Here is a 24,666-nt window from a genome sequence, read left to right as displayed (position 1 = left end):
TACTGAGGAAAATACCTCTCTTTGGTTGAGCGAGTGCAGTTCTGCCTCAATTGCTTCCTTCCATTTAGGCCAATCAGGACGCTTGAGGCACTCCCTGACGGTCTTTGGTTCTGGATCCAGTTGAAGGGTTTCAGCAATTTCAGAGGCAAAATATATGTCGACAATTGTAGTCTCTCTATTATATGATTCTCCTGATTCTATATAGTTTATGGAAATTTCTTTTATACCCTCAGACTCTATGTGATTTCCCACAACAATAGAGTCATGGTGTTCCGATGTCCCAGCTATTATGTTTTTATGCGCATTTATGCTGGGTTCAAGATGTTGAGCATCTGGTTGGTGTCCTTCAACTTGAGGTTGAATTGCATTTACTCGTAGAGGATTTGGTTTCCTCTGTTTCCGCGGAGGCTTTTGAGAAGCTATATTCCGGCTAACCAGATTTCTCCCCCTCTTGCTCTCATTTGGGGTTTGAATGGTTTTAGTTAGTACCTCCACTCATTCTGGTGCATTAACAGCGGGAATATGCAATTTAGTGACACCTTTATGGTCAGTAAATGCATCTGGCAGATTATTTGCAATGTGTTGCAAATCTATGATCCTCTGAACTTCTGTTTCAGATTCTTTAGTACGTGGATCTAAGGACTGAATGCCTGTTACATTCCAATCTATTTCTTGGCATTCTTTGTGGTTTGATTCTCCCCCTAATGCCGGGAAATGGTCCTCATCAAAAATTGAATCAGCGTAGCGGGCAGTAAACAGGTCCCCTGTAAGAGGTTCAAGGTATTTAATAATTGACGGAGAATTATAACCCACATAGATCCCTAGTTTTCTGTGGGGGCCCATTGTGGTACGCTGCGGTGGTGATATCGGTACGTATACTGCGCAACCGAATTTTCGCAGATGGGAAATACTTGGCCGAGTGCCACGTACTTGTTGAAGTGGGGAGGTTGTATGATACGCAGTTGGTCTGATTTGTATCAGATCTGCGGCGTGTAATACCGCATGTGCCCAACAAGATGCTGGTAAATTACAATTCTGTAATAGTGGTCGAGCAACTAATTTTACTCTTTTTATAAGAGACTCAGCCAAACCATTTTGAGTATGGACATAAGGCACAGAATGTTCTAAATGAATGCCCATAGCCATGCAGTAGTCATTGAATGCTCGTGAAGAGAATTCAGCGGCATTGTCCATTCGAATTGTTTTTATCCTATTTTCAGGATGATTTGCTCTTAATTTGATAATTTGAGCAATTATCTTGGCAAAAGCATGATTTTGTGTAGACAATAGACATACATGTGACCATCTAGTAGATGCATCTATGAGCACCATAAAATATCTAAAAGGTCCTGATAGTGGTTGAATTGGACCACATATATCTCCTTGAATGCGTTCAAGAAAGTTAAGTGACTCACTTTTTACCTTAAGATAAGATGGTCTTATAATTAATTTCCCAGTTGCACATGCGGTGCACACAAAATCTCATGATTTTGGAAAAAATTTAGTTGGAAGGCTGTGACCAATAGAATTGTCAATAATTTTTCTCATCATCCCTATACCAGGATGACCTAGGCGATCATGCCAAGTCTTGAATTTATCAAGATCTTGAAAAATTATTTTGTACGCAACATGTGGTACGGGTTTTATATAACTGTAATATAATCCAGATGAAAGTGAGGGGAATTTTTCAAGAAGTTGTTTCTCAGACCCATTGCTTTTTGTTAAAAGCAAATATTCAGAATTATTTTCAGAAATTGTTTCCAGATGGAAATTATTTGATCTGAGGTCTTTGAAACTTAGAAGGGTGCGTGTAGATTCAGGATACAAGAGTGCATCTCAATTACAATCGTAGTACCCATAGGTAGAACAAGTGTGGCTCGTCCTGAACCAATAATTGATGCATCACGACCGGCGATGGTCATAATGTTCCCTTTTCTCTTAGTTAGAGTTTGGAAATATTTTATTTCCCTTAAAATTGTGTTAGTGGTACAACTGTCCACTAAACATAATTCTTCTTCCATTGGATTATTTTCCCGTAAAATCTATATAGAGTAAGAGAATATTTTAGGAAACTTTATTCATATTACTCACATATAAATATACATATACAAAGTATTCATATTACAGTTACAAATAGAAATATGATATTATGTTTGAACTACATAATACAATTGGTCCGTAGGACTTTATTCTACTTAGAGTTATACAAATTATAACATCCATTATTACAATAATATAGCTGATAACATCAAATGAGTGATGCGGAGATTATATGAGATCTCCATATGCGTCTTGGGTGTATTCCACCATCAGGTTGTCAATATCAAGAAGGTCTTCATCCTTCTGCCTTGTTTCCTTAGGAGCGCTTTGAGAAGTGCTAGCTTCAAGGTTTCCTTCTTGTTGTAAAGCGTTGAAGTGAGCTTCGGCTTTCCCATGAACTTGTTTGCCTTTCCCAATGGATTTTATGTATAAATCCGCTAGATGCTTGGGAGTTCGGCATTTGCTAGTATGATGGTTAGTACATCCACACCTTTGACAAATCTCGGAGTTGGTGTTTCGGTCATTTTTCTTGAAGTGACCTTTACCTATAGATTGACCAAAGCTTTTCTGCTTGTTGTTCTTTTTCCACTTTCCATTTAATTTCTTGAAATTCTTTTTGTTGCCCCCATACTTTTTGGTAAACTGAGTGTTAGCATGTGCTTCAGGGAGTGGCATTGAGCCCGTTGGGCGTGTTTGATGATTCTTCATGAGAAGTTCATCATGTTTCTCAGCCTGAAGTAGAGTGTATATGAGCTCAGAATACTTTTTGTATTTTTTTTTACGGTACTGCTGTTGTAGTACCCTCATCGAGGGGTGGAAAGTGCACAAGGTCTTCTCAATAAGGTCTTCTTCAGAAATTGCCTGATTACAAAACCTTAGTTTTGAGTTGACCTTGTGAACTGCAGAGTTATATGCTGCCACAGATTTGAAGTCTTGGAACCTTATGAGGGACCATTCTCTCTGTGCTTCTGGCAGCATAACTGCTCTTTGTTGGTCATATCTCTCCTTGAGGGAATTCCACAAAAACTAGTGGATCTTCTTCCATCAAATATTCCGACTTTAAGTCCGGATGAAGATGGTGCCTTAAGAAACTTAAAGCTGTATATTTGGCTGCCGTGGGGATTTCTCCGACGCCTTCATCGGGTGTGGTGATAGTGAAACCGAGTTTACGGCTTTCGAGGGCTATCTTTGCATCCATAGCCCATGGTAAATAGTTACTACCATCTAGTTCAAGTTCATGAAATTCACGATTCATGACGCGAGCCATTTCCTGCATGGTATTTCATGCATGATTTAGTTTTACTATGAGAGTAAAATATAAGTAACAACGAATGCTTTGATGAAGCAAAATTTGCAAGTATAGCTGATGCTTTATACATCAATTCGCATATTTGGGAGAGCACTCAAAGATATTCTTTGAGTGATGAGGATAATTTGCAAAGTTTAGTAGATGCCTCATCTATCTTGTGATTCCCAAAATTCGAATTGTGAAAATAAATTGTTGTACTTGAGAATTACATATTCTAAAAAAATGAAAAATGTTGAGGCAATCTTATAGAATATGTACACATAGTCTGAGACTTTATTTATTTTTTAGACGATACATAGTCTAAGTATATACAAATTGCTAATACAACAGAGACATGGAATAAACCGAGGTTCAAATACAATAATATATCACACTAAAAGAAAAGAAAAGAAAACAAGGCTGCTATGCAATATATGTGTATGGGTTTTTTTTTCTGATGAAAATACTCAAAACACCAGCAGCCTCTACTAATATATATATATTTTCCGGATGGGGGGGAGTAGGCCCAGGCCTGGCACCGACAGAGAGAGGAAAAAGGGGATTCGGCCCATTGTACCGACCGACAGAGAGAGAGAGGAAAAGAGGCCCGATCCAGTGCACCGACACAGAGAGAGAGGATAAGGAGAGCGAGACGCTCAATCCAGAGACCAGCGCCTCCTCTTCTCCCGTTCCCCTCGTCTCGGTCTGGTCGTCACCAGATCCAGAGACCGACTCCTCTCTTCTCTCGCTTCCCCATCTCCCCTTTTCCCCACCTCACCACGCCGGCTCTCCTCTCCCCTCCCCATGGCGTCCATCCACCCCTTCTGGTGCAGCCCGCGCCGCCGAGTTCCAGCCGCTGCTGCTCTCCCCGGGGGCGCCGGCGAGGCCGAGGGCCGCCGGTGACCATGCTCCCCGGAGTGCGGCTCGGTTTTGGGCCATGGCTGCGGCAAACTGCCGCAGGATGCGGCGTGCTTCTGGTGGGGGTGTGGGAGGAAGGTGTGGTGCTGGCGGTGTCAACGGGGAGCCGTGCACTTCCATCTCCTCCTCTCCCACCTTGACCTCCATGTTCAGATCCGGGACGGTGGGGGTGCCATGGTGTTCTTCTGCAGCCGGAGTTGGGGACGGGAGTTCCGGGATTGGGCCGTATCCCGGAGGGAAGAAGTGCTCCGGAAGTTCGTCCGACGGCGTCGGTGACGGCAGCCGCGGCGGTGCGCCCGTATGTGCCGGGCATGGGAGGTGCTGCAGGCAGTACGGTGGGAGTGGTGGCGGGGCTTGCCATGGGAGCAACTCCTCTTCTCCGAGGAACGGGGCTGATGGCCCTGCAACCAGCCACTCCATTGGAGGGATGGAGAAAGCGGTTGGAGTAGTTCCCGGTCCGGTCACGTTGGCGGCGGCTGGAGCAGAAGTCCCGGCCTGATGCACCGGGTGGTTGCTGTGGCGTGCATCTCCACGACGGCGGTTGTTCCTGGTGAAAGAGCGGCGGCGAGGGCCACTATTTACGCCAAGTCCATGACGACGACGTGCGGCACGGTGTTCCTGAGAGCGAGGAAAGCGACGGCGATGGCTTTCTCGCTGGATGAAGCGCGCGAAGGCAAAGGCAAGGGATGACAAATCTCCTGCCATGTTCTCACCTCTTTCTCTTCGTGATGTCTCTGTCTTTCTCTCTCGCAGAGGCAGTGCTAATAACGTGTAAAGAATAGGAACGAAAATGTTTGTGCGAATCTTCTTTCTTTCATTGATCTGAGATATTTATACAAGGATTTGGGACGCGAGATGTAAAGGCGTCTGTACAAAAAGGCGTCCATACGGACGGATGCGTCCGTACGACGTTTAGACTAATAACGGACTAATCCCGTCCTAATGACGGTTCGCTAATTGCGTTACATGTTTAGTCGGTTCGCAACAAAACCCTTGTGGCCAAGAAGTTTCATCAAGAAGGCCAGTCGATAGAGTCCAATGCATTGGCAATATTCAGTTTCAGCATTATGGACACAAAGTTGTAACCATGGAGAGCACAGATTGATTACTGCACGATGACAAAATTATCCACAGTCGAATGCCCAACATTGAAATCAATCTGATTTGCATGCACCGGTTTTGGGATCAGCGTTGTTTCTTGAATGGACATCAACTTCGAAAGAATTTTCCCCACCAAGCTGATAGGGCGGTAATCTTGATGTCACAACCCCATGCCCCTTTGGAATAAGTGTAATGGTGGCATCATTAATAAGAACAACACCTCTCGCGTCGCTACTATCAAACGCGCGAACCACATGCATTACATGTATGGGGAGACGGAGCTAGCCAAGATGTCATTTCGTTTGATATGTATGCTCACAAAATATATTGTTGCATAAGTAGATAATTACACGGTAATTCAAACAAAAATGTACAACATATGGTATACTTCTTTGGTTATTATTTCCTTAGCCTCTCCTATGATCAAATCTTGGCTCCGCCAATTGCATGATTTTCCCTTAATTATTTCACAACAGTATACTGGTATCACAAAATACTTAGGTTTGAAGAATTTATCCATCCAACTACATGTGTGATTTCGGAACTAACATAAGTTTCTCCTTCCGGCGCATGGTTAGCCCAAATAACTCTGTCATATTGATATCTTTCCTCTCAACCCCAAGCGGCAACTCCCAGTCGAAATGGTACATCAAGTTTGCCAACATAAGCTCAACGGTCGCGATTCCGAGGTTTATACCAGGACACATCCTGCGTCCTGCCCCGAACGGCAAGAACTGGAAATCATTCCCCTTGAAATTGACACCCGCGGCACTACCTTCATCTAGAAATCTTTCAGGTATGAACTCTTCAGCTTCCTCCCAATAGCTAGAGTCTCTACCAATGGCCCATACATTGATCAAGACATGTGTCCCAGCTGGAACCATGTACCCATCGATGTTGCCGTCAATCATAGCCAGGTGTGGAACAAGTAAAGGCGCGACAGGATGAAGTCGGAGTGACTCCTTTATGACTGCTCTTAGGTATGTCATTTTGCTAATGTCAGCTTCGGTGACAACTTCTTGTCCACTCGGTACGATACTCCTTACCTCGTCTTGTAGCTTCCCAATCAAGCATGGGCTCCTCACGAGCTCAGCCAAGGTGAATTCGAGGGTGTTAGATGACGTCTCCGTTGAGCCAAAAAATACATCCTGGGGACATAAACTTATTAGGATACTATAATATCTTCATATTTATTTACTTTTAATCAACATATAATTATAAGGTAATAGATTTACTTACGGTTAGGAGAGCTTTCATGTCCTCTTTTGTGAGACCATACTCCATTTGAACAGATAATAGAATATCTACGAAATTGCCACCCGTGCGATCAAATATTGACTTGTCCTTGCTATCATGATAATCGATCACCTTGTCCAACAGATCACCCCATCTATTCTTCACTCTCTCAGCCTTTGCACTAATTTTCCTCTTAAGTAGTCCTACCCTAGCCAATGTTGGGTAGAACTTCTCCATGTTGAACCCTCCGAGAAGATGTGATGTTTCCGTAGTGAGGTCCTGGAACAACTTGCTTCGTCCTTCTTTTAGTAAGAATTCTCCCGAAACGATGCGGCATGCAATGTCACATGTGAATGACTTCAGCAGTTCGCTCATGTCCATAACACCGCCTACTATGGTGGCCTCATTAATCTTGGCCATTACCATGCTCACCTATGATGACATGTATCTTGAAGTATGAGAGTTGGTAAAATTTATGGATTATGTAGGATAGGTAAAAATGTAGGTCTATTTTCTACATTCTGTGTCATGCAGTAAGTTTGTGTTAAGAAAATTGCGAACAACCCCGGTGGTAAGAAATCATTGACTAAAAATGGTACGCCGGGAGGGCCGTTTTGGGAGCATATGCTCCCTGATGAATAGTAAATTCAAAACAAATAGTAAATAAATTTTAAAAACAATGATTTTTGTATGGATGTTTATCTTATCCTAACAAGCTTGCTTGACAATTTTCATGCAAAACAGGATAGCGATACTTCGTCGTTGAAAAAAACAAAATTAAGTGTAACATTTGTACGTGACATTTGATGTTTGATTTGTTTTTCTGCACAGCTCAAAATGCTTAGAATTTTCAGTAAAAACAGCAGGTAGCATTTGGGTCTAACAAAGAACACATCTAATTTTTTTCGAAAAAATTTGACATTTGCAAAAAAAACATTTTTGATGGCAGGAGCATATGCTCCCAGAGCCGAATTGAATTTCCACATATGTAATGGTAACATACTGATTTAAAAATAAAGATATCTGGATCCCAATAAAAATGTAAGAAATGTAGAATATCCTAATTATTGGATGTTGTTTATTCATCAATTAATCATTGTATTTAGAATGCCATATTCTATGCCCTAACCTCTCGTTCCTAGAATGATGCCGGTGTTAAGTAGGATGAGGTCTCCATGTATATCTTAATATCTATATAATGGATTTGGCAATCCATGACCTTTCCTCTCTCTATTACTTGAACCAACCGGTTGTCTATGGTTGTACCAATTCGAAATATGCGCTAGCTCTCACGCTTTCTCCTCAAAATGTGACAGTTGTGGTCACCAGCAGTCTCTAAGTGCGGGCATCTTAAACGTGGAGCTTCAAAATGCCTTAAAACATTCACATTGATATATCCAAATAGTGAAGGCCATCCAATGTTGTCCCATATTGGTTCACGGAAACATGCGTTGGACTTTGTGGGAGTCCTGACCACCTGCAAGATTAACTCCGCAACATGGCAAGCCCGACCGTCAAAAAAAAGGCAAAGGCTAAGGCGGCCTGCGAGAAGAAGGGCGGTGTGGGTAGGCAAAGGGAAAGGATGTAGGGCGTGGTCTGGGAGGGTACAAATGCCTTTTTTTTTCTTTGCACGAATAGCCATACTGGATCCTTTGTGATCAGACGCTTGTAAAGGATAACACTGTAAGGGCATTTCCTATTTGGTGCCACACGCGCCAATTAACGTGTATTTTTTTTAACTGGCGGCTGTCGCGTTCGAACTGGGCCTGCCCATCTAGGCACTGGTAACATTTTTTTTGAAAATTCCATAAACTTATTTAGATATCAATGATTTTTTTAAAAAAAATTCAAATAATTAATTTTCAGATTTATGAACTATTTTGAATATCGATGAACTTTTTTGAAATTTGATAAACATCTTTTTGAAAATGGATGGACTTTTTGAGATTTATGAACTTTTTTTTCGGTTCAATGAACTTTTTTTTAAAATACATGATTTTGTTTTGAATTTTTTGAATTTCTTTCATATTTATTTCACTTTTTAAAACTTTAATGAACATTGCCTAAATTAGATGAACTTTTTTCATTTTCAATGAACTTTTTTCAAATTGATGAACTTTTTTCAAAATTGGTGAAACTTTTTAAAAGATGTGAACTTTTTTTCAAATGGATGGACCTTTTTTCTTTAAATTTTTAAACCTTTTTAATTATATATTTTTTCGTACCAAAACAATTTAGAAAATAAAAATAAACTGGACAGCACTCCAATGAACCGGCACAGCTAGCGGAGCTGCAGGCGGCGGATCATTAAAAGGTGCCTGCAGCGCTGCATAGGAGCTCCTCACTCTAAGCGTAGACCAACTCCAAGAAGACCGGCAAAGGGCCACTGCTAACTGGACTCAGTTGGTTTGGATTTTTGTAATGAAGTACAACCTTCATTTTCTAAGGTCCTATATTTAAAACAGTAAAAACCTAAATAATCATGAACATTTATATACGCTCACTATGAGCAACTCCAAGATACTGGGCCGGCTCGAGCATCTCCTAAAAGTCTAAAATAAATACAGATAAGTGCAAGCATCAATGACAAGTCTAGGACTTGAAGCCCGATGGGATGAGAATATCACTATCCTTCTAACCATCCAATCATAAATTGATTTGTCTAAGATTTATTTTCTTACAAATTAAATATGATGGTATATTTTACGTCCGCACTCGGTGCCTTGCCATACCTATCTCCTGGTTTGAATAAAATGTTTTTGCAATCCGTAACATTTTTTCACCCATAAAATAAATAAATAAATAGAAGAACGCTTATGAGCACTTTCCAATTTCAAGGCTTCATATTGTATTTCAAACCTGGCCCCGCAATTCCTTACGACAATCTTGTGTTTAGATCCATGCAAAAAAAAATCTTACATGTTATGTCACTTGATTTAGACTTGATTAAGTCTTGGTCGACCTAGACCTAACCACATTCACAATAAAAAATCAAACAAAAACTGAAAAAAAAACATTAAAAATAACCTCTTCCATGATGACGCTGCGGAGAGACTGCACCATTTTAACACTCAACACGTGGTTCGTGAGGAGCTTCTTTGCCTGCCGCCAGTGCTCGCCATATGGCGCAAAGGCGACTTCGGATGAGCCGTACAAGATGATGTCGGGGACCATGGAGCGGGGCCGTGATGCAAAGACGTGGTCGTGCGTGCGCAGCACCGCCTCCGCGGCACGCGGCGACGACACGATTAGCGTCCGCACAGCGCCCAGACGGAGGAGCAAGAGGCCGTCGCGGCCATGCCTTGCAGCGAGGGCGCGGAGGGAGACGTGCGGGAGGGAGCCGACGAGGTGTAGGTGCCCGATGATGGGCAATGCCGGTGGAGAAGGTGGAGAAGGCAGGAGGTGGCTTTCTTGCTGCTGCCTTTTTCCTGTCTTCCTATTCACAGTGAACCAATAATAATGCACAAACAAGAGGAAGAGGAAGAGGAAGAGGGGGAAGAGGAACAGAAACCATGTCCGTGGAAGCAATTCTAGCATGACGAGATCTGCCATGGCAAATTAGTGTCTAGCCCAGCGCTGTGTGGAGCTCTGCCAGAAATGGTTCTTCTGAACCAGCTTAGTTTATCATTACAAGCTCGAGCGGCTTCTTATAAGCTAGCAGCAGAGTAAAACCGACAAAATTAGGCTCTGTGGTGCACTGAACTTGGAGCAATTAGGTAGGCGCAACGTAGCTTTCGTTCCTAAGAAACAGACAATGCAGTCTTTGACTGATAGCTACCCCCTAAGAGAAAATGTGAAAAATACCAACATTATGGGCAATAGCCAACGCACCTTCCAAGGTCAGGGTTGAAACGGACAGGGCCAACATTATGGCTAGACTCGACGGACCTTTTTTCTCCACGCAATAGCCAACGCACAAGTTGTTATTCATGTACTATTCGCAGGCAAAACTTGGGGTAGTAATCACCAGCGATCCCATCTCACAGATAAAGCGTAGATCAGCACAGGTCAGATATCATATAGAGGTAATATCACGGGTAGTCATATAACTTGCATAGAATTTTCAATTTAGTGCCAAAAGTTGTAAAATATGTCATTGCTGTCACGTAACTTGTCTATATTCGTGCAGATATATACGGTCATTTTTTCCATATCCAGACATACATCGAGCTCACATGGATATAAGCATGAATATGGCCTACATGTCAGTGCCGAGAGTGGTGAGGCGATGTGTGAGCCAAGCATTCTTTTTATCGTAAAACAACCTCAGCTTTTATTTAATAACACATATGTCAGCACATAGTGGCTCGCGGGAAATAGGAATAAAAAGATAGCATCAAGGGGATTCGATCGACATCCTCCACTCCATAAACTAACTGAACTATCCACTCGACCAGGAATAATTTGATACAAGAAAAACAAACACTATTTTCTTTAATACAGTGTTCACCCAGAAATAAATTGAAGTTTAGAAACAACTCATATTCTATTGCTTGTGACACTAAAAAAGCATGGGTTACAAAAAAAGTACATGATATTTTTTAAATGTTTTGTAAAAAAATTTGTGTAATTATAATAACATAAGTTGCATGTTATAAATGTTCATCCATACCAAAAAAAGTGTTCATGCTCGGAATAGTAATGTTTGTGTGTATGTTGTTATTTGTTTGTATGGTGTTTATGTTGTTATTTATATTGTTCTATTTAAGAAATCTACGCGGGCAATAGATATTCTACATGACATGTGTGAATTATCAAGGGAAGAGTGGGATCATCCTAATTGAGCGGTCTATTATTTTAAAATTCTAAAATTAATAAATTTTAATTTAATTTCGAACAAATCACTTGACCTATGTTTTATTTTACCTAGATTTTGAATTAAAATTATTCATATTCAAATAAAATTTCCATTGATCTGGTTGAACGAAATTAACTCTTCAAGATTAAGACAAATAGTTGATTAAATTACATGCATGCATTCTGACCTATATTTTCCTATATTGTTATTTACAAGTTTCAAATTATTCAAATTCAAACAAAAAATCCGTTGCTTTGTCCAAGAAAATTAGATACATTCATTTTGATATATATTTTATTTTATCCAGATTTTCAAAACTAAAACTATTTGAATTCGAACAAAATATTCGTTGATTTGTTGCAAAGAATTTATATTCACTAATTCTATACTAAAAATTTAAACTAAATTTATTAGAATAAAAAATCGATTTTACAAAAAAAATATGTACATTCATTCTGCACTATATTTCCTTTTATCTACTATATTTGAAAAAAAATTGTTTGAATTAAAACAATTATTTTGTTAATATGTAAAAAAGAATTTACGTGCATTCATTTTGCACTAGATTTTTTAAGTTAAAATTATTCGATTTCAAAAAAGAAATAGATTTGTCAGAAAAATTTGCATACATCCATTCTGCACTATATTTCCTTTTCTCTAGATTTAAAATTTTGAATTCAAATACAATTTTAGTTGCTTTGTCTATTTTTTTATCTAGAATATATGTTGTTTGTGTACATAGAAAAAAAGATAGAACATAAATTACCTATAACTCTTTAATTTATGTCAGGAGGTCATAGGTTTAAACCTGGATTTTCCTCTTTTGCACACCCATTTTCCTTTTTGATTTTTACTTTAGTTTGTATTGATCATGTATTATATTGATCTAATTGTCAAACGTCCGTTGGTTATCTATGCGCTCTAAATCATAGGAGTCGTGGGTTTGAATCTATAGGGTTTTCTTAATTTTATGGCATGTGTGCATTTAGTTAAAAGCTAAGAGTGTTTTCTGTAAAAGCAAAAATATATGGCGTGGCTCATGCAATGCCTCACCAGTCTCACCAACTGACATGTTGCCGCGTTCATACTCACATGCCACGTGAGCACTAGATACGGCTTGATAGGAAAGAAGCGACTGTATCTACACGCATAAACAAGTTATGTAACTTTAATGACGTATTTTACAACTTTTAACACTAAACTAAACATGAGATGCAAGTTCTATAACTGAACTGTCACAGATATTACCTCTATCACATAAGGCAGTAGCCAACAAACATCTTTTTTCATGTCACATTTGGTCGCACGGATCTTGGCGCAGGTTTGCAGCCAGGCAGATTTTTGATGTAATTTGATGTATGATATCCTATATACCTAAGAAGTTCATCTTCACTATCATATTTATCTTAACTTGCAGCCTATTCACATCATCAAATAGGTTCCACATGTAAAAATGATTCTCTTCCTACACATGCAGCCTGCCACATCATCATTTTTTTTTTAACTGCTAACAATCGTGGGGACTCTGATATCCTCCACATCTTCCCCTCTGCATATTCTTCAATTTCTTCAAAACTCACCGTGTTCCTACAAGTACGTCTACTCCCCTTCTCTCGATATGCATCCCCAGCTTCCCCTCTGACCCTTTTCACCCATTTGCTCTTCTCCTGCGGGCTACATCACTCTACTACAGCCTGACCCATGCTCTGCTACAAACACCGTGGAGGCACACACTTCACATCCAGATCTGCAACACGATGGGCATCAAGGAAGCTCTGCCCATGAACCCTCTCGCTCCTGGTCTTGGCCACAAGGAGTTCACTTTATTATATATGCACATATTTAACAGTTTTTTTTTTGGAAAAAATCAATTGTTTTAACGGTGTGCCCTTCTATATATGAACTGGTATTGTTATCACCTTCAGTTGAGTTTTTGTAGAAGGAGTTCATAGGGAAAATAAATCTTTGCAGCCTTATAACACACTAGTGGGGACAGGGCCTATAGTCCCGGCCCGTAAGGGGCTTTAGTCCCGGTTCACCAACCGGGACCAAAGAGGCGGGACTAAAGGCCTAACCTTTAGTCCCGGCCCTGTTTCAAGCCGGGACCAAATGTGCTCCACGTGGGCGCCTCGGAGCGCCCTCAGGGGCAGGCCCTTTAGTCCCGGGTCTTAACACGGACGGGGACTAAAGAGTTTCTGCAGATTTTGTTTATTTTAGGGTTTTAGGGTTTTAGCGTTTAAGTGTTCGGGAGATTAACGTGATGCCTCGTTTGGTGTTTGGGAATTAGTTTTAATATAATTCTAAATATACATGTTTATGCATATATATATAAGATTAACTTATCTTACAAGCGAGCATATATATATAATTATATGGAGATCTGAATTATCGGGACTAGAGCCCGTCTGTTCGATTACATGGACCAACATCAGTAATGGCCCCTAGCTACACTAAATCGTCCTTTGTCATCTATAGCTTCCGTCCTCAGAAAGGTCGCAAGCTCCTCTGCAACAGCAATCACGCGTTGCTCTGGTAGGTACTTCTTCCTCACGGCAGTGTACTATATAAGTACAGCAGATGAATATGAATATCAATCATGATAACAAAGAATGACGGGTAAAAATAGAGGTGTGAATGTTCATTGCTTACGTCGTATCTGTAATCCTTGTGCTCAGAGGTAAACGTGCGAATGGTCTCGCAAACATAGTATCCACATAGATGCGTCCCTCGTGGCTGCTGGTCGCACTTTACGAGAATAGAATATATATAATCAAAATAATAATCTAGCATCATAAATGTATTGAAAATAGAAATATATCATACTACTACTTACCTGAGCCGCTCTAAAGGTCAGCTTCTCATGCTCGATACCGGGAGTCACGCACTTGAACCGCTTCCAAACCCTGCCCGACAAGGAAAATGATTTGCTAAGTTTTTCATTAATTGATATATCAGAAAATCATCGAAAGAGACCGATAGAGCGCAAGAATGATTGAAATTACCCTTGGAGCATGTCCTGCAGGCTTTGGAACTATTCCAAGGGTCTCGATAATGGGTCGAAGGCATCAACTCTTCCCTTATCAATTTGAATGTCCAACAGAATCCAATGGTAGCTGCACAGGTATATATATATATATATGTGTGTGTGTGTGTGTGTGTGTGTGTGTGTGTGTGTGTGTGTGTGTGTGTGTGTGTGTGTGTCAGTAACTTATCAATTACACTTATAAGTGAATGGACACAACAGAGTAAAGACCCTCACTTGAAGTTGTATGGAAACAGTATGTGGTCACAGAAATTTTGATTTGTTATAAACCTTAGAAGGTTTTCCTCCGTCTCCTTGGGTTTATCAGTTAGCGTCGCTATATGTATTTTATCTGGGTCAATAAACCCAATACTTAGGATGTTCCTACTTTTACATTCCAGAATCTTCATTCTGCATAATAGAGTACAAGTTATATGTAGACAATGAATTGAAATAACTAAACAAGTTATATGTAGACAACGAATTGAAAAACTTACAGACAATAGCAACTCATAAGCGATTTTTCGAAGGCGTCGGCATTGTACATCTGGAAGAGTTCATCAAAGTCGATATGGATTTCTTCGGGGCGGCCGTAGTACTCCCGTGGGACACTCGCCACGATCATCGTTCTCCCATTCTTTGATTCACTTAAGTACCATGTATGCAAGTAACGCATATTTGTTGGGAGATCATCTTTGTTGACCAAAGGCGCTCCCATGACAAACTGTGGCTTAGGGGCTACCACAGGCTTGGGTAACCTGTCGTCTTGGGAAGCCAGAACGTCTTCAACCTGGGCTGGCTTCGGTGCGACGCAGGGCAACCTTTAGTCCCACCTCGCCTAGCGAGGGGCGCTAGCAGTGCTTTATAAGCACTACCGCGCCTTGCTCAATTGAGCTTCTCTCTATTGCAGGCCTATGGGCCTAACTCTCCTCTCGTTGCATGTTGGGCCTAATGGGCCCGCGGGCCTGCATCCTGGCCCACCTGTCGGGTTGGGTTTCTAGTCGTATGCACGCCGTGATGGCCCAATAGGCGGCATTTTTTTTACTTTAATAATTTTTAGTCCTAGTTTATATTTTAATTCTTTGCTATTAAATATATTGTTTTTCTTCTATTTTAGTTTTCTATTGAGTTGATCTTTTTTGTTTCTTTTTAGTTAATGTTTTACTTGATTGTTTCCAACAAATAAGTACTTTGATAGTTTTAGTTAATTATTTTTAATTCATTCATTTTAGTTAATATTTTAGTTGATTCTTTTTAGTTGACTCTTTTTTTTCTATTAAGTATTTTAACAAAAAAACTTTATGAAATTTCTGACTTCATTTGATATTTTTCGTGAATTTACTTATTTTTTTTGAGCTAGTTGATCCTGAAATTGAAAAGCACTACAAATGAACTCTAAAAATGTTGAAAGTTAGCATGGTATCATCATTTCACCCACACATCATGTGCTAAAAAGTTGAGAGGGTTACGACAAAAACTGGATGCACTTCGTGTACAAAACGGACAATCTCTCTCGAAGTATCACGGTTTCGAACGAGAACTCATCTGTTACAAAAGGATTTCATTTTTTTGAACTTATTTGAACTCCATACTTTCTGTGTGTTCAAAATGCACCATTCAAAGGCACATCACAAATTTTCAACAATTTCCGACTTCATTTGGTATTTTTCGTGCATTTACTTTTTTTGAGCTAGTTGACCCTGAAATTGATAAGCACAACAAATGAAATCTGAAAATGCTGAAAGTTGGCATGGTATCATCATTTCACCCACAAAGCATGTGCTAAAAAGTTGAGAGGGTTACGGCAAAAACTGGATGCACTTCGTGTACAACACGGACAATCTCTCTCGAAGTATGAGGTTTTCGAACGAGAACTCATCTGTTACAAAAGGATTTCATTTTTTTGAACTTATTTGAACTCCATACTTTTTGTGTGTTCAAAATGCACCATTCAAAGGCACATTACAAATTTTCAACAATTTCTGACTTCATTTGGTATTTTTCGTGCATTTACTTATTTTTCTTTAAGCAAGCTAGTTGACCCTGAAATTGAAAAGCACTACAAATGAACTCTGAAAATGTTGAAAGTTGGCATGGTATCATCATTTCACCCACATAGCATGTGCTAAAAAGTCGAGAGGGTTACGGCAAAAACTGGATGCACTGCGTGTACAAAACGGACAGTCTCTCTCGAAGTATCAGGGTTTCGAACGAGAACTCATCTGTTACAAAGGGATTTCAGTTTTTTGTCTTTCCATACACTCCCAGGAAGCCTAGCAGGTTCACACAAAGATTCTTCGTCACGTGCATCATGTCGATTGAAGACCGGACCTCTAGGTGTTTCCAATAGGGTAGCTCCCAAAATAAAGATTTCTTTTTCCACATGGGCACGTGTCCGGTAACGTCATCTTTTGGAACAGATTGACCACCGGGACCCTTTCCAAAGATTACTATTTGATCCAAATCCTTGACCATAGCGAATAACTCATCACGAGTAGGGAGGTTAGGCTTCTTCCGATGATCTGCCACACCGTTGAAATGCTTGCCTTTCTTTCTTACGGTATGATTGGTCGGAAGAAATTGACGACACCCCGGGTAGACAACCTTTTCTATTGCATGTTTGAGAATTTGACAAAACTATGATAATGAAAAGTGTATGAAATTGAATAAATAATTCAAAACTATTTTCTATTTTCAAAATTAATTATTTTCACTACCCAAACTATTAACTATTTTGTTATTTTCAATTAAAAACTATGTTTATTAAAAATTCTTTTTGCATATTTGAGAATTTGAGAAAACTATGAAAATGAAAAGTGTTTGAAATTGAATAAATAATTCAAAACTATTTTCTATTTTGAAAATTAATTATTTTAACTATCCAAACTATTAACTATTTTGTTATTTTCAATTAAAAACTATGTTTATTAAAATTCTTTTTGCATATTTGAGAATTTGACAAAACTATGAAATTGAAAAGTGTTTGAAATTGAATAAATAATTCAAAACTATTTTCTATTTTAGAAATTAATTATTTTGACTATCCAAACTATTAACTATTTTGTTATTTTCAATTAAAAACTATGTTTATTAAAATTCTTTTTTGCATATTTGAGAATTTGACAAAACTATGAAAATGAAAAGTGTTTGAAATTGAATAAATAATTCAAAACTATTTTCTATTTTCGAAATTAATTATTTTGACTATCCAAACTATTAACTATTTTGTTATTTTCAATTAAAAACTATGTTTAGTAAAATTCTTTTTGCATATTTGAGAATTTGACAAAACTATGATAATGAAAAGTGTTTGAAATTGAATAAATAATTCAAAACTATTTTCTATTTTAAAAATTAATTATTTTGACTATCCAAACTATTAACTATTTTGTTATTTTCAATTAAAAACTATGTTTATTAAAATTCTTTTTGCATATTTGAGAATTTGACAAAACTATGATAATGTAAAGTGTTTGAAATTGAATAAATAATTCAAAACTAAAAGGTTTAGTACATTCCATACATGCATTACATAAAAAGTTTAATACATTATTACATTATTGCACCAATATTCCTATCTATTATTTCTGTTTTCTTGTGGGTCGTAGCCATGGAGAATCTTCATCATTCAGTAGGATGCTTAGGTCAGTTTTCACTTTGAAGGGCGGAATTTCATGAAACTTATTATAATCTACTGACATGTGTGTCTTGTCATCTACTCCCACGATGTTTCTTTTTCCTGAAAGAACTATGTGGCGTTTTGGCTCATCGGACGATATCTTCTTTTGCTGATTTCTTTTTCTCGTTTTTGTAGACATGTCCTTCACATAGAAAACCTGAGCGACATCATTGGCTAGGACAAATGGTTCGTCCATGTACGCAAGATTGTTGAGATCCACTGTTGTCATGCCGTACTTTTGGTCTACAACTACCCCGCCTCCTGTCAGCTTCACCCATTTGCACCGAAACAAAGGGATCTTAAAAGTAGGTCCATAGTCAAGTTCCCATATCTCCTCTATGTACCCGTAATATGTTTCCAAACAGTGCCCATTCTCGTCTGTTGCATCAAAGCGGACACCACTATTTTGGTTGGTGCTCTTTTTATCTTGGGCAACCGTGTAAAATTTATTCCCATTTATCTCATACCCTTGGAAAGTACATATAGTCGAAGATGGTGGCCTGGCCAAACAGTATAGCTGATCTCCAACGGTGTCGTCATTCATGAGATGTGTCTGCAACCAACTGCCGAAAGTCTTCTCGTGTTCCCCTTTAATCCAAGAGTCAGTCTTCCCTGGGTTTTCGGAGCATAGAATATTCTTGTGTCTCACGATATACGGAGCCACCACGGTGGAATTGTGTAGAACTGTGTAGTGTGCTTGAGAGAAAGAATGCCCGTCCATACATACTTTTGCTTTCCTTCCTAGTGTGCCTTTTCCTGTCAGCCTACCCTCATACCGAGATTCAGGAACACCAATCGGCTTAAGGTCAGGAAGAAAGTCCACACAAAACTCAATGACCTCCTCTGTTCCATAGCCCTTGGAGATGCTTCCTTCTGGCCTAGCACGGTTACGAACATATTTCTTTAAGACTCCCATGAACCTCTCGAAGGGGAACATATTGTGTAGAAACACAGGACCGAGAATTCTAATCTCTTCGACTAGGTGAACTAGGAGGTGTGTCATTATATTGAAGAAGGATGGTGGGAACAACAACTCAAAACTGACCAGACATTGGACCACATCAATCTGTAACCCTGATAGACTTTCTCGATCGATTACCTTCTGAGAAATTGCATTGAGGAATGCACATACCTTCACAATTGCCAGGCGAACATTTTCTGGTAGAATTCCCCTCAATGCAACCGGAAGCAATTGCGTCATAAGCACGTGGCAGTCATGAGACTTTAGGTTTTGGAATTTTTTGTCTTTCATATTTACGATTCCCTTTATATTCGACGATCAGCCAGTCGGGACCTTGATACTGAAAAGGACTTCAAAGAAGATTTCCTTCTCTTACTTAGTAAGAGCGTAGCTGGCACGCCCTTAAAACTGCCCTGGATGCATGCCATCTCTTCCTTATTGACGTTCCTGGTCCTCCCGTGCTTCCGGTGTATCTTTTGACTTCCCATACAAGCCGAGGAAGCCTAGAATATTCACGCAGAGATTCTTCATCAGGTGCATCACGTCGATTGCCGAGCGGACCTCATGGACTTCCTAGTAGGATAGCTCCCAAAATATAGATTTCTTCTTCCACATGGGTACGCGCTTATCAGGGCCGTTAGGAACAGGTTGGCTGCCAGGACCCTTTCCAAAGATTACTTTTAAATCTTTGACCATATCAAATACTTCAGAACCAGTACGGATGACAGGCTTCCCCCGGGGTTCTGCCTTGCCATTGAAATGCTTGCCTTTTTTCTTTAAGGGATGCTTGGGCGGAAGATAATGACGATTGTACGGGTACACATTCTTTCTACATTTGTCCAGATATATACTTTCTGTCTGATCCAAACTGTGCATGCATGCGTTGTATCCCTTGTTTGACTGTCCTGAAATGTTACTAAAAGCAGGCCAATCATTGATGGTTACGAAAAGCAACGATCGAAGGTCAAATTCCTCTTGTTTGTGCTCGTCCCACACACGTACACCTCGTTCGGCCCACAGCTGTAAAAGTTCATCGACTAATGGCCTTGGGTACACATCAATATCGTTGCCGGGTTGCTTTGGACCTTGGATAAGCACTGGCATCATAATGAACTTTTGCTTCATGCACAACCAAGGAGGAAGGTTGTAGATACATAGAGTAACGGGCCAGGTGCTGTGAGTGCAACTCTGCTCCCCAAAAGGATTCATGCCATCTGTACTTAGACCAAACCATAAGTTCCTTGCGTCACTTGCAAATCTCGGGAACTCTCCCTCGATTTTTCTCCACTGCCGACCATCAGCGGTGTGCCTCAACTTATCGTCTTTCATATGATCTTCCATGTGACATCGCAACAACTTCGCATGATCTTTATTTCTGAACAGACGTTTCAACCGTGGTATTATAGGAGCATACCACATCACCTTGGCAGGAACCCTCTTCCTGGGTGGCTCGCTCTCAATATCACCAGGGTCATCTTTTCTGATCTTATACCGCAATGCAGTGCATACCGGACATTTATCCATATTCTCGTACTTCTCACCGCGGTAGAGGATGCAGTCATTAGGGCATGCATGTATCTTCTGCAGTCTAATCCTAAAGGGCAGACAAGCTTCTTTGCTTCGTACGTGTTGGCGGGCAATTCGTTCTTTCTTGGAGGCATCTTCTTCATCAGTACCAGCAACTTTTCGAATGACGAGTCAGTCACACCGGTCTCTGCCTTCCACTTCAGCAATTCCAGTGTGCTACCCAGCTTCTTCTGGCCATCTTCACAAGTTGGGTACAACAATTTGTTGTGGTCCTGTAACATCTGCTCAAACTGCAACCTCTCCTTTTCTGTGTCGCAACCTCGCCGTGCATCAGAAATGACCCGGCCAAGATCATCAGCGGGCTCATCTGGTTCCCGCTCTTCATCCTGATCTTCTTCTTCATTGTCTTCCATTGCGGTATCAGCATACTCAGGGAACATAGATCGGTAGTTGTCATCATCGTCCTCTTCTTCTTCATCGTCGTCTTCCATCATAACCCATCTTTCTCCGTGCTTGGTCCAAACATTATAGCCCGACAAAAAACCGGACCGAAGCAGGTGGCTCTGAATGACTCTTGAGGAAGTGTAATCCTTCTCATTCCGACATTCAACACATGGACAAAACATATAGCCACCACCATGCTTGTTCGCATCGGCTGCATCTCGAAAAGAATGCATGCCTTCTCTGTAAGCGGATGTGCGTCGATCACCGTACATCCATGGATGGCTCATCTGCGTTATACGACAGTATATCAAATACAATCACGATCCTAAAAATTAGTACCGCACGGTCTAAACGAGGAAATATAGTTGCTACCTTTTAGAATAAGTAGAAATAAAGAGGAAGAGGTTTAAGCGTGGCTCGGGCATCTCATATCATAGTTGTGTTTGGTGAACTGAAGCGGCATCGCTCTAACACACATTTCAACAAACACCTCTAGTGCATCCAAGAAAAATGGAGAGCTAGCACACACCCACACTCTTCCATCGAAGAAAAATGCAAGGAAGAGGGGAAAGGGGGGCTATGGCCAATATATATAGGCAGAGGACTTTAGTCCCGGTTTGAGACACAAACCGGGACTAAAGGTGGCGCACATGCGGGCTGCACACCGCGTAGCCCTTTAGTCCCGGTTTGAGACACAAACCGGGACTAAAGGCTCCTTACGGGCCGGGACCAAAGCCTCGTGGGCGGCATTGCGATTTTGGGGCGACGTGGCCGGGCCTTTAGTCCCGGCCCAGATTGAGGCCGGGACTAAAGGGTCCAGGCCAAAGGCCCGTTTCCCACTAGTGACAGGTCTTTATTTTTCGCAAGTTACATACTCCCTTTGTCACGGTTTAGAAGGCACGTTTGGAAAGTCTCTGGGACCAAGGTAGTCACCGTTTGGTTGTGATATGTAGTAAGTGTAGATGCTAATGCGCCTAATCAATTGAGAAAATACTTGTACTAATGCGTGAGGAGCAAATTAGAAGGGCGCATGCATGAGTAATACTAGTACTAATTAATAGGAATAATTGCTTTCGCGCCTTAAACCTTGTCTATTTTGGAAACGCACGCAAGTTTAACTGTGCCTTCTAAACCGTGACGGAGGGAGTAGTATAACTTTTCCAACCTCATAACCCAGCTCCGTTATGCATTTTACCCTTTTTGGGAGGAGGCATGTATTTTACTTTCTGGAAATGGTGTTGGTTTTGGCCCATTGGTATCTTTATCTCTTTCTTGATATTTAATCAAGAACCAACAAATGTTTGGATAGGCCAGATAGTGGAACGAAGAATAAAGAATTCAAATTCACTAGATGCATGTAGTACGCGTTTTGTGATTGGATATTATATGGGTTTTCGGATCTATGTGACTGCTGGCACTAGTGTAAAACAGACGTTTCATCCGCACCTTTAGTCCTGGTTGAATTTAGGCCCGGGTCTAATGTGAGCATTAGTCCCGATTTCAATGGCTGGGAGCGTCCGGGGGCACGGTCAACTTTAGTCCCGGTTGAAATGAGACCTTTAGTCCCGGTTGGTGATACCAACCGGGACTAAAGGGGTTGCGGCAGGCTGGGGCCCTTACGAGCCTCTTCAGTCCCGGTTGGTATCACCAAGTGGGACTAAATATAGACCTATAGTCTTGGTTGGTGATACAAATCGGAACTAAAGTTTTCCCTATATAAAGCTCTGCTTCCTCCAGCCCGAGTCCAAACTTACTCTCCTCCCCGTTTCCTTTCCCAAGCTCGAATTCATCATCCATTTTTGCCAAGATTTGTCAAGATTGAAGGCACCCCATCTATCCAAATCTTCTAAAATGTTAGCAACTTCATCCTTTCATCTCTCATTGCTAGTTTAGCTCGTTTCATGCTCTATAAGTTTATATACATCATGTGATTTGTGGGTTTTAGTTTGTGAGTAATTATGTGAGAGTTTTATATACAATTTGAGCTGAAATTAACTTCTTAGTTTTCATATGTGTGTTGCAATTTACGTAGTGTCTTCCCGTCCCAATACTCACTGCAGTCGATTGCCCGTGTCGTCCCGTCGCCGCCACCACCTTGGTGAGCCTCTTGTTCTTATCCTTTTTGTAAAAAATCTAATTTATATGATTTTGTTATATATATAGTGCCATGGTTTTGTTATCCGTCCCGTCGACCCTCGTCCGGTTTATGATTCGGATGTGGTATATTATATTTTATAACTGTTTGTTTCATTTCGTATTTATGACAATCATGTCCATCAAGTTGATATAGATATTTTCACATAGGAGGTACGTGAACCGGAAATTACAACCGACCCTCTTGGCGAGAAGATAAAATTAGTTGAAAAAGAAAATGATTATTTGAAAGAAAAATTGAAAAAATGAAGAAGAGAAGATGAAATTGGAGTTGTATGTTGCTGATATCGTCGACGATCACAAGATCAAGATGGATGCGATGCGCTTGAAGATTAGAAAATATGTCATTAATAAAGAGGCTTGTTATTATTATGCCATTGGATCATTTATTACCTTAGTTGTGATTCTAATCGCATTTGTTGTTGCATTTAAATTCTTTAAATAGTTGTATGTTGTTTTATGAGAAGTATATATGTATGAACTTTATGTTATATTTTTGCAGTAATAACATTTGGTCACTACTCTACTTTGGTTTTGATGTGATGAACTTGTATTAATTTTGTCAGTTCGATGTTGTGTAATGAAGATGCGCCGACAATGGATGTAGCAAAATTTTATACGTGTGGATGAGGCAAACAAGCGGAATGGGTTTATGTGTTGTCCACGTGGTGTATTTAGAATGATAAGGATTAATCTACCTCAATAATCCTTCACAACCACCTGCTTTAGTCCAGTTTCATTTTCGGCTATAATTGTTAGACCAAGCACGGAGAAAAAGCGCTGATGATGAAAGACAATGAAGAAGATGATGATGATGACAACTATCCTATGTTATCTGAATACGGTGATACTGCAACGGAGAAGCTGAAGATCAAGAGGCACCTGATGAGCCCGCTGATGATCTTGGTTGGGCCATTGTTGATGCACAAAGAAAATGCAAAAGCGAAAAGGAGAGTTTGAAATTGGAGCGCATGTTAGAGGATCACAAAAAATTGGTGTACCCAAATTGCAAAGAAGACAAGAAAAAGTTGGGTACCACACTAGAATTGCTGCAATATAAGGCAGATAATGGTGTATCTGACACGGAGTTTGAAAAGTTGATGAAGATGATAAAGAAGATGCTTCCAAAGGATAGAGAATTGTCCGCTAGTACGTATGAAGCAAAGAAGGTTGTCTGCTCTCTAGGATTAGAGGTGCAGAAGATACATGCATGCCCTGATGACTCCATCCTATACCGTGGTGAGGAGTATGAGAATATGAATGCATGCCCGGTATGCGGTGCATTGCGATATAAGATCAGCCGCGATGACCCTGGTGATGTTGAGGGCGAGCGCCCTAGGAAGAGGGTTCCTGCCAAGGTGATGTGGTATTCTCCTATAATACCACGGTTGAACGTTTATTCCAAAACAAATAGCATGCCAAATTGTTGCGGTGACACAAAGAAGACCGTAAGAAAGACACGATGTTGAGAGTACCCGATGATGGGTCGCATGGAGAA

At 40.3% G+C, this 24,666-nt stretch overlaps 1 protein-coding gene across 1 annotated transcript; it reads right to left on the bottom strand.

Moving 5' to 3' along the window:
* Positions 1 to 5,661: 5,661 nt before the first annotated feature.
* LOC123429098 (indole-2-monooxygenase-like) lies at positions 5,662 to 10,189 on the bottom strand. The gene is made up of 3 exons (XM_045113164.1): positions 9,611 to 10,189; positions 6,587 to 7,015; positions 5,662 to 6,495 (listed from the first exon to the last, which is right to left on the bottom strand). Exons 1-3 carry the CDS (start codon positions 10,133 to 10,135, stop codon positions 5,872 to 5,874), a joined length of 1,578 nt encoding a protein of 525 aa, XP_044969099.1. The 5' UTR covers positions 10,136 to 10,189; the 3' UTR covers positions 5,662 to 5,871.
* Between the last annotated feature and the right edge of the window lie 14,477 nt (positions 10,190 to 24,666).

The sequence above is a fragment of the Hordeum vulgare genome, chromosome 2H, assembly GCF_904849725.1.
Source record: "Hordeum vulgare subsp. vulgare chromosome 2H, MorexV3_pseudomolecules_assembly, whole genome shotgun sequence".
Lineage (NCBI taxonomy): Eukaryota > Viridiplantae > Streptophyta > Magnoliopsida > Poales > Poaceae > Hordeum > Hordeum vulgare.
The sequence above is the reverse complement of the archived record's forward strand: the minus strand, read 5'-3'. Positions and strand labels throughout refer to the sequence as shown.

What these genes read in the sequence shown, in the direction of transcription:
- LOC123429098 (XM_045113164.1), bottom strand. Translation starts at nt 10,135, where the DNA reads ATGGCAGATCTCGTCATGCTAGAATTGCTTCCACGGACATGGTTTCTG. An exon ending in GCAGCGTCATCATGGAAGAG is followed by an intron (nt 7,016 to 9,610) that starts GTTATTTTTAAT and finishes ATGTCATCATAG; the next exon opens with GTGAGCATGGTAATGGCCAA. An exon ending in ACATGAAAGCTCTCCTAACC is followed by an intron (nt 6,496 to 6,586) that starts GTAAGTAAATCT and finishes TTATGTCCCCAG; the next exon opens with GATGTATTTTTTGGCTCAAC.